The sequence below is a fragment of the Medicago sativa genome, chromosome 5 (assembly GCF_051527215.1).
Source record: "Medicago sativa cultivar Bolivia chromosome 5, Bolivia_mono, whole genome shotgun sequence".
Lineage (NCBI taxonomy): Eukaryota > Viridiplantae > Streptophyta > Magnoliopsida > Fabales > Fabaceae > Medicago > Medicago sativa.
The window spans coordinates 20,494,454-20,505,128 of record NC_140753.1 but is presented as its reverse complement, the minus strand read 5'-3'; the positions used below and the strand labels follow the sequence as shown (position 1 = coordinate 20,505,128).

Sequence of the window (10,675 nt, the reverse complement as noted above, 5' to 3'; positions counted from 1 at the left end):
GGTTTAATTACACCAATGGTCCTTTAAGTTTGAGATTTATAATAGATTGGTCCTTTAAGATGATGTGGCAGAAGGACTAAATCAAAAACGTTTACAAACTTAAAGTACTTATATGTGACAAAAATAACTTAAATGACCAATCTATTACAAACGTCAAACTTAAAGGACTGTGGTGTAATTTAGTTTTTTTTTTTTTTTACAAATAAAATAATTCAATGTCTTGAAAGAACGTGGTTCGTTCACCGCCCTACTGTTCAAAGAAAACTTAACCCTACACACTCTACTTTTCCTTTCTTTTCCTTCCTGCATCGTTTTCTCTTCGCGAGGTCGCTCAACACACTTCACAACTTCAACAGGTAATTGAATCTGATTCGCGCAATGCATCTCTTTCTCTCTCTCAAACTTAAATAATTCAAATTACACACATTTTGTTAAGCGCTGCAATCACGCCAGACGCCGCCCCACATGCGGAGGATGGTCTGTATTTTCCGTGGCTGCGCCATTACTGTAGCAGTTTGAGTACTTTTTTTCCTTTCATTTTCAGCAGTTATGTGTTTATTAGTAGTATTAACCAAACATAGACACTCTTCGGATTAGGCATGTCTGGTTTAGTGTCCCAAAACTCGTATGATACCCGTATAACATGTGGCAGATAATTCAAAGTAGTGTATTATAAACCTCCAAGACCCTGTTATGTTAAGAATAATGTTAGTTAGAGTTTTAGTTAGTGTTTGTCGATAATTAGCTAGTTAGTTTGTTAGTTTGATTGTTGGTTAACTGTCAAATATGCTCCATAAATAGAGCCATTCTAAGTTCTAAAGGCGTAGGTGTGGGACCCTGGAGTGTTCCCTTCTCAAGGTTTGAATCCTCCCAGTGCCAATTTCTGTGGGATAGTCCATATTGGCTTTAAATGGGCTCCCCACTGGTGGATGGTGGAATTGATATCCCAGATTAGTTGGTCTTTGGGTCGGATACCGAGTTTTCAAAATTATGTGGAAGTTAGGATTGAGATTAGGACTTCGGCTCGTGTTTAACATGCATTTTGACGATGTTATTGTTAGTATCATGTTATTTTTTATGTCGAAGCTTTGATTTGAAGTTGCTGATGTGAATTCAAAATTGCTGATGTGAGTTGATGTTCTATCTTATCGTTTAATGTTGATTGTTGAGGCCTTTTTATGTTATAGCTAGTTTGCAAGCTAAAAACTGTAGTGTTAATGTTAATTTCAGACCATATATTACCCCAAATTCATTTGAAGATAGTAATAAAGAATTAAATTTGACATGGGTTTAATAGACTTTTTAATATACTATCTGATGTGTTTTCCATTGGATGCATCACGTTTTATGTTTAAGGTATAAAATGTAGAATACAATATTTTTATCAGGTAAGTATAGTAAAAACTGGAATAGCAGCTGATATTGATCTAATAGCAAAACTAGGACAGCAACACAGTTTTTATAGCGAATCCATCAAAATCCTCTATACTATAGCGCCGCTATTTGACAACACTAAATAATATTTGTAGAGCTAATTTTGCTTTATAGGTCAGGTTGATTGATGCATATTATGGCTTTAAGTGTTGTGGTACTGGTTGGGTTAATTATCTACTTCGAATGTGTAATTTCACACTTAAACTTGTCAACATGAAATTACCTTTTCTGAAGAAAGCTTCTTTCATAATACCTCAAAGATTACCTATAAATTAACTCACTTTTTTATTTGGTATTATTTCACCGCGGTCCTCCCCTAGCTGCCAAATTGCAGCATTTGTGTTGCCTTTATTCCAACCTCCGACACCTTCGTTGTGTTGGGTGTGAAGGGGTGGATTTTGTCCCACATTGCCTAGAGACATGGACTGTGGAGTGTTACAGTTTGGGCAACCCTCGCCTTACATGCCGGGTTTTATAAGGTTGAGTTAGGCCCAACCCAAATTCTAAAAAATAGAGTAAAAGTTGTTTACCATCATTAGAGCAGTTTGTATAGTAAGAAAGTGTGTATAGCTCTTCGAAACTATGTCAAGACTTTATTGTACTTTCACTAGTTGAGCTCTATGGTTACATAGGTGATCAAGTTGAAACTTTCACCATCGTGTGCTACTATGCTTTATTACCGTCTAGCTCTAGAAGTTCTGTTTGGGTATATAAAACTTTTATAATTTTTATTTGAAAAATTATGATGCATGTGTCTTCCTTTTTGATCTTTTGCACTTGTGTGATTGGATCATGTAGTTGTTATTGCTCAAATTTCTTTGGACTGAAGGCTTTTCTTTTATACCTTATATTAGTGTCATAGTCTATTGTTATATCGATCTAGCAACAATTGAATTTCTTAATCTCTTCATCTAGTTTAATTTGTGAAATTGAGCCTGTTCTAATAAGAAATTTAGCAGTTAACTTGTTTATAGTTGATGCTACTGATCTTGATAACCTGTAATATCAAGAATGCAAACTGCATGATTTGTGAAGTGAACAATCATTGAGTGCTATTCTTCGTAGATATTGGGAAACAAGATTGACATATTAGGGGCACTGTTTTAACAATATTTGCAGTTGTAATTTTTTTTTTTCCTTCTTTTGCATAATTTTTTTAGCTTTTCATAGTAGAGGTTTTGGATGAGATGCAGAATTCTGGGGAATAGTTTTCAAATGTGAACTGATATTTGCTATTTAATATAACATAGATTAAAATAAAATTGTGTTGGTCGATACTAGGTTCCCTACCTCTTTCTCTTGCTGCATCTTCATTTGTTTTGAAATGAATTACTTAGTTCAATGAAAAGTTTTAAATAGTGCTTTGTAGTTCTGCATGTTCTCTTATAGCTTGTGACATCTAAAATAAATTCTTAAAAGTTTAAATTTTGAAAGTCTAAAGGTAATATAATGGTTGTCATTGAATTCATAATCAAATTGGTTTTAGTCCTAATGGAAGTCATTGGTGTAAATTGTGGGTTGTTGGTCAAATAAAAGCATACACTGTATTTGTTTTATTGCCTTACAATCAGGGTCATGTGTGTGTTCAAATTGTTATATTATTGTATGCAATTATTTTAGGTTGTTGTTTCTCTGGAAGATGTTAATTCATATTATGATAATGAACGATGGTAGATGTAATAGGTTTTAAATAACAATTTAGAATTGTAGGCCCTGACCACTTTAGATTTAAATCCTATACAATACGTAAGTCCAACGTACTCGTAAATAGGGTAGTTCTATATGCCACTTAGAAAACCTCTTGATTGTAATCTAAGATACGCACCTTAAAATCAATTACGAACCGTTTTAATCAAAAAGTGCAACAGAAAGAGTTGCATAACTAGGAAGCCTTTTAGAAGCATTACGAAAATTAAATCGACTCAATAGTATTTTTTTCCTATCTTGTTTATATGTTTATACAACATATTTGGTTTTGGGTGGAATTTCCTTTTGGTAGATGAAATGAGTAATTTGGAGTCTAAGAAGTTGTTATGCTTAAAAAGTGCTCGGCTCTTTTCTATTCTAGTTGCATATATTTTGCACACACCCTTACATCCTCAAATGTTTTGCTTTATGAACTGTACAATTGTTTATTTTGGGCAACAATACGTATCAAGGTAGAAACATCTAAAATTTAGTGAGTTTTACTTGGATTAGTAAATTAAGGGGACGGAATTCATTTTATCGGGGGTAAAAGTAATATCCCAAACCATTTAGAGTTAAAATTAGTGCTTAAGCAGGTGTAATTATAAGTGTAGTTAAGAGTGTTAGTAGTTTTGAAATAGATTAAATTAGAGCTAACAATATCTAAGGGGTAAAATATGGATGCATAAAAATCTTGTTGATTTGATCAGTACCTGATAAATTCTAAGAATTAGTAGCTATCATTTTGACCCCTTAAACGATAGAATTTGCCCAAAATCATGGGAGTGCAGGACTTTGTCCTGCGTTTTGCTCAGAGGCTCGTTTCTATGTGAATTAGTATGGTCTTTTGTTGAAATCTACTAAAGTGAGGGCAATTTCGCAACATAAACCTATAAATAAGCAATTCAAGAGAGAGAAAATCAGAATTTCCTCTTCTCCCTCTCTTCCCTCTCGCCAGAATCAACAAAAAAACACAATCCTCTACCATTCCAAACCAAAATCAACAAAGCTCACATGGAAATCATAAATTAGAGTGTTTATGTTATTGTAAGGGCTGTGTAAGCAAAAAGATTGGAAAAGATCTAGGTTTGTGAAAATTATGAGAAATTGAGGAAAAGCTTGATTGAAGAGCCAAAAGAGAACATTAGGAGCAGATGAAGGCAAATTTCAAACATTGAATCATCATCTTTAACCTAGGATTAGAGGTGAGTTCCCCTTTAGTTTTATAAATTGGTAACCATAAATCCAAGCGTATGTTTTATTATTTTAGTTGTTCAGATGTGGTATTTCTCTTAGATTGAGTAATTTATTTTATATGCATCTCATACGTGTCACTTTGAAGGTAGTGAGAACCATCATCATTATTAAAGAACTATGATTCATAATATGCATATGAGATGTTTGTGAAATGTCCTATGTGAGTATTAGTAGTGTGTAGATTAGATGATTTATTAGAGTTTATTAGTAATGATATTGTTACTTGTGTATTTGACATTGATAGTTCGTGGATTTAAAGAAGTATATGGATGATTAGTAATAAAAAGAGCATCTAAAGTTATACGGTATGTGTATAGATAATTTAAGAACTTGTTTGGAATTGGATTAAGATGGTGATTGATGGAATGTCTATGAATTGCTATTGCAATAATGTGAAAGTTGATGTGTTGATTTGATGAATACTAGGTAAGTTGTACTTAGTATGAGAATAAACTTAAACTGCAAATGTTTAATTCTTGTAATGAAATAATGATGATGATAGCATAGTTGTATATGCATTATACTTAATTACTATTTGATTGTTATACTTTGATGCTACTTATGTATACTATATATATGTGCAGAGTAAGTAGAAGCATAGGATATTTCCTAGTTAGTCGGACTTATGTATACTATATATAACTAGTTATGGAAATGTTAAGTATGAAAAAACAAGTAAGTTAAAGGTATTCAAGATTACTAGATGTCCAATATGCATCTAGGTAGTACAAGAGTGAATGATAAAAATGATCATTCAATTGTGGGGTAGATAAGGTAATCTCAGAAAACAGTGAAGTAGATGGGGCACCACTTACCCTTTTTTAGCATACTTTACTGGTAGGTAACTATCTTGGGTATACCCACACTCGGGAGAAGTTACGAACACAATTACAAATGAACGAAAGAACGAATAAATCTTACGATCAGATTATGAGATATGTCTATGTTCTTCGTTAAACTTAAAGCACAAAGTTAACTAATGTATACTTTGATAGAAAGAAGATTTAATTTTATCTATGAGTTTTAACTAATGATTTTCTAAGGACAAATTTATACTTCATCCCTCTTTGGGAACTCACTGAGATAGTAAATCTCATCACATGTTGTTGTTTATTTTCAGGTATGAATTCATTGGAGGACTGAAGAGTACATAAGAGACTCGTTAGCCATCCAATGTGTTAGTCGGAGCTGGATCACAGTTTGAGTCTAGGATTAGGGTCTTCATATTGTACCCTTCACTTTCAACGGTTTTGTAAAAAATATTAATTTATTAAGTTTCATTGGAAGTGGAAGGAAGTTTGTTGAAGTATTTCAACTATTTTTATGTTTTTACAAGATTTTTCCTTTAAGATATTCATAAAAGAATTATGTAGCTTCAAAATTTATTATCTTGTATAAGTTATTTTACAAGAATTTTTGATTTAAAGTTAGATGTAATATTCCGTCTTTATCTTTTTTGTAAATAATTTGCATTTGGCCTATATCTGCAGAGTTATATGCTTATGAATGGCGGCTTTGCTGAAGCTTGGAAAGAAGGTAAGTTGACTTTTATAATAAGCACCAGCTCCTTTCATTTTAAATTGTGTAAAATACCACAATTATCCATGTTGCAGGGGGTTTTATTTTTCCTATAATAAAGTGTTTATAGCTCATTAAGTTTCTGATAATACCCTTTTTATTATCTGAATGCAGAGAATGCATATGAACTTTACCAGAGCTTTGGCTGCAACATCATGTAGGCATGTGGTAGGGTCAAGTTTTGCATCTATATTTGCTTCACAATCTGTTTATGCATCAGCAAGATGCATGGCTGGTAATTGACGTCATTTATGCTTATAGTGTTTCATTTCCAGCACTTGTTTATTGTATACTATTATACTTACACGTACTTCACATTACCTGATGCAGATTTCATCAATCACTCATGTATAGGTGTGGCTGGTTATAGTAGGGGGACTAAAGAATGTGGAATACGGTGAGATAGTACTCAAATTTCAAGTTTTAAAATGAACAATTGTTAGCATTACAGTTTAGGTGGTTTAAGGATGACAGCATCATTTGGCCTATGCATGGTGAGTAGGGCTAGGAGAAGTTAGTTTGCTTTTAAAGATATGCATAAAATTACAGAGGGATGGGGGCACTTTTAAGAGGCCGTAATTTATGTACTGCTTTGTGAGTTGATAGGTATACTACATCGGTGATAATACTCCTGATTGGTAGATTGGGTTGGGTTTTTTTACATGCTAATAATACTGTAATAAATGGTCCTGAATTTTTCAAGCATCTCTCGGCTGTAGACGAAAATGCCAATGCTAAAATTTGTGTGATTGCACATGGAAGAAAGAAGTGACATTAGTTGAAAATTTGGTACTTATAAGTAAAAAGCTGGACAATTGTAAAAACAAAAAGCTAGATGTAATTAGTTTTGTTTTACGTTGGCAGGTGCTTCCATGCTAGCTCACAAGTCTGGTCAAGAAGTGATGCAGCGTATGGTTTGAAGCCCCCAAAGAGGGAGAAGTATGTGAGAAAAGGCAGTAGAAACCAGCCTCCTGTTGACGCTCCACACGTCCCTTGTAAAGTCACTGCGACCAAATCTAATCCTGATAAAACGATAGAAATATTTGAAGGCATGACCCTTGTTGAACTGGCAAAGCGTTCTGGAAAATCAGTATCTTCTTTGCAAGATATTCTCACAACTGTTGGTGAAAAAATTCAATCAGAGTTTGAGCCTCTCAGTATGGATATTTCTGAGCTTGCAGCAATGGTATATCCTTCTTAGTCATAGATGATGTTAAATCAGTGAATATAGGAAACCAGTATCCTCTTTTGATTCCAATACTTGTTTGTTAGCCTTTTCCCATTTGTAAATGACAGCTTGTTAGGGAAAAAAAATATTTTGCTCATACTCTACTCATTGTCTCATTCTGCTTCACTTGGAGCATATAGGATTCAAAGTTATCTTTAATAATTTTTTAGTTGCTTGAGATAAAGGCTGCTAGCAATGTTTTGATGGAAATCAATGGAGTTTGAGATATACTTTTCCTTAAATTGATAGTTGGCATTGGTAGATTTTGTGCATCTCCCCATTTGTCGTAAGGCACAATATGCATAGGAAAGTAAAAGGGAAATAAGTAATCGATAGTACTAGGCCTAGAGTCTTGGTAGGTAGGTTTGGGAAATATTTAGTTTCAATCCATCATTGTAGCATTATTATACTTGGGTATTCTTACACCTTTTTTTTTGCCTTATTTCTGGATCATTGACTCACAAGTGTCTCCGCCACTCTCCAATGCCCCCCCCCCTCCTCCTCCTCCTTCTTGTTTTGAACTACATGATGATTTTTTAGGTTCCTGTTTGTGGATATTTGTTTTCTTTCACTTAATTCGTTCATTTCTGTTGCAGGAAGTTGGCGTCAATGTTAAGAGGTTACATTCAACTGAAGGTAAAGAAGTTTTACCACGTCCTCCAGTTGTAACAGTGATGGGTCATGTTGATCACGGAAAAACTTCCCTTCTTGATGCCTTGCGTCAAACGTCAGTGGCAGCCAAGGAAGCTGGTGGCATTACTCAGCATCTAGGTGCCTTTGTGGTGGGCATGTCATCAGGAGCATCAATCACATTTCTCGACACTCCTGGTCACGCTGCATTTAGTGCCATGCGAGCAAGAGGTGCAGCAGTCACAGATATAGTAGTGCTAGTTGTTGCTGCAGATGACGGTGTAATGCCCCAAACACTTGAAGCTGTGTCCCATGCAAAATCAGCTAATGTACCAGTTGTAGTTGCAGTCAATAAATGTGATAAACCAGGTGCAAATCCTGAAAAAGTAAAACTACAGCTTGCTTCAGAGGGCTTGCTGTTAGAGGAGATGGGTGGGGATATTCAGGTTGTTGAAGTTTCCGCGCTTAAAAAGACTGGACTGGATAACCTAGAGGAAGCTTTACTCCTTCAGGCTGATATGATGGATCTTAAAGCACGATTTGATGGTCCTGCTCAAGCATATGTGGTTGAAGCAAGACTTGACAAAGGACGGGGTCCATTGGTGACTACTATAGTGAAGGCAGGAACTCTAGTTTGTGGACAGCATGTGGTTGTAGGCTCGCAGTGGGGAAAAATAAGGGCTATTAAAGATGCAGCAGGGAGGTTAACTCAACGAGCAACTCCAGCAATGCCTGTGGAGATTGAAGGGCTTCGAGGGCTGCCAATGGCCGGTGACGATGTCATTGTTGTTCATTCTGAGGAGCGGGCTAGAATGCTTAGTTCTGGTAGGAAAAAGAAATTTGAAGAGGACAGGCTTAGGGGTAAGATAGTGCATGTCCCAACTACTTCAGATGATACTGAGGAGGTTCCAAAGAGGGTTGAAATGGCAGTAATTGTAAAAGGAGATGTTCAGGGAACTGTTCAAGCTGTTACAGATGCATTGACAACTTTGAATAGTCCTCAGGTATGTGATGGTTATTATAACTATAATATGGTAAACTTTTCTTTTTGCATACACGCACATGCTCGCCCGCACAAAGAACAAGGACGTGGAAGGCCGTCAACAACAGATAGTGTATTAATCGGAAATTATTACATCAGTTACAAGTAAATATAAAACAGTAGGTTTTAAACATAAGTGTTTGTGATATTTATCTAAGATCACATTAATCAGCATGGATGTATGAGCTTAACCTTTTTCCCTTTTTTTTCCTGTTGAAGCTTGTTTGATCAAGTTATTATTAGCCTTTGTCCAAATGTTGAGATATAAATAAAAATTCTGATAAGTTTAGTGTTGTTTTATTAATATTTTATTTGCTATTTGTTGCTATATAAAATAACCCATTCTGTAATTTCATTGTTAGGTTTCTGTGAATGTTGTCCATGTTGGCGTGGGGCCTATTTCTCAATCCGACGTGGACCTAGCACAGGCTTGCGGTGCATGCATAGTTGGATTCAATGTCAAGAGTCCACCTATTTCTCTTACCCAAGCAGCAACTCGTGCTAGTATCAAGGTATTTTAAGCCTTTTCCCGTATTTAACTATGAGTAATCACTGATTTAGTCCCTAAGATTATAAGACGTCAACTTAATCTCTGAAATTAGCGAAGTTTCAAAATATTCCTAAATTTGAAAATTTTCAGTCACATTATTTTTATTAATAAAATTCAGGTACTGAGTTGACGCCTTACAATTTTAAAGACTATATTGGTGATTTACTCATTTAGCTATTTAGTGATTGAAATTTTTTATTTCTATTTGATATCCGTTTGGTTTGGTTTGGTAGGTAATTATGCACCGTGTGATTTACCACCTATTGGAAGACGTAGCCAATTTGATAATAGAGAAGGCCCCAGGTACACCCGAGACTCAGGTGGCTGGGCAAGCAGAAGTGCTGAATATCTTTGAAGTGAAAGGGAGCAAATCTAAGGGACCTGATGTGAAAATAGCTGGCTGCAAAGTTGTTGAAGGTTTTGTGAACAGGTCAGCAACCATGAGGCTTCTAAGGAGTGGTGAAATGGTGTTTGAAGGACCTTGTTCGTCTCTTAAGAGGGAGAAGCAGGATGTGGATTCTGTGAAGAAAGGAAATGAGTGTGGACTAGTAATCAGTAACTGTTGTGATTTTCAGATTGGTGATGTTATACAGTGCTTAGAACAAGTAGTTAGGAAGCCCAAATTTATTAAGTCGGAGAGTGGTGCTGTTCGAATAGAGTGCTGACGAAAAGCTGGTACTTCTTTCAGCACACATTTTTGTGGTAAAATTATACCTGAGCTGCCAAAATAACTGTTAAATACAGATGGATTGTTATAGTATTGAATTAATTTATTGAAGCCTTTAAGTAGTTTGTATACCAAGTTTTTTGATATGTGCATTGCACGTATACTGACATGCGTTTATGAATTACACATTGGACCGCAGCTCTAGCAAAGTATGGAACTGTGTTAATTATATACCATTTCAGAAGGAAGCTACTACCTTCTTAATAAGAAGTATTACGAGAGGAAAATAATTTGATCCCGGTAGTTTCTGGGTAGTTATTAATTATATAATTACAGTTATTATAAGTAGTTACTTTGCAGTTTGTGTGTATTTTTTTCTTTGCTAGGAATAAATAAGGAAAGACAAGACATGTTTGTGTGTATTTTTTTCGTTGCTAGGAATAAATAAGGAAAAAGACATAGTCAGTCATCATAGAATATCTGAGTGGGTTATTTGGAAAGGGAGAGGTCGAAGGCTCTCGAATCTTTGGCAGGAATCGTGTCTTTGCCTTTCTGTTCCATGTAACATTTCATTCCTGTTCAAGTTTCTAATTGTATATTATA

General features: G+C 35.1%; 1 protein-coding gene across 8 annotated transcripts; it reads left to right on the top strand.

Moving 5' to 3' along the window:
- Window positions 1-241: 241 nt before the first annotated feature.
- LOC146920900 (Translation initiation factor 2, small GTP-binding protein) lies at window positions 242-10,203 on the top strand. Of its 8 annotated transcripts, none has more exons than XM_085714327.1 (9): window positions 242-356; window positions 5,498-5,554; window positions 5,868-5,913; window positions 6,070-6,190; window positions 6,286-6,352; window positions 6,820-7,141; window positions 7,780-8,817; window positions 9,218-9,367; window positions 9,639-10,203. In XM_085714327.1, exons 3-9 carry the CDS (start codon window positions 5,884-5,886, stop codon window positions 10,068-10,070), a joined length of 2,160 nt encoding a protein of 719 aa, XP_085570453.1. In that variant the 5' UTR covers window positions 242-356; window positions 5,498-5,554; window positions 5,868-5,883; the 3' UTR covers window positions 10,071-10,203. The 8 variants fall into 8 exon arrangements, with proteins under 8 accessions (XP_085570453.1, XP_085570450.1, XP_085570456.1 ...); XM_085714324.1 differs by having other exon boundaries at window positions 5,498-5,589; window positions 5,869-5,913; XM_085714330.1 differs by having other exon boundaries at window positions 5,498-5,624.
- The last annotated feature ends 472 nt before the right edge of the window (window positions 10,204-10,675 follow it).

Bases quoted from the DNA above. Each gene is read 5' to 3' on its own strand.
- LOC146920900 (XM_085714326.1), top strand. From the start codon at position 5,884: ATGGCGGCTTTGCTGAAGCTTGGAAAGAAG. The intron at 6,353-6,819 runs GTGAGATAGTAC...TTACGTTGGCAG, and splicing joins ACTAAAGAATGTGGAATACG to GTGCTTCCATGCTAGCTCAC. The intron at 9,368-9,638 runs GTATTTTAAGCC...TTGGTTTGGTAG, and splicing joins CAACTCGTGCTAGTATCAAG to GTAATTATGCACCGTGTGAT.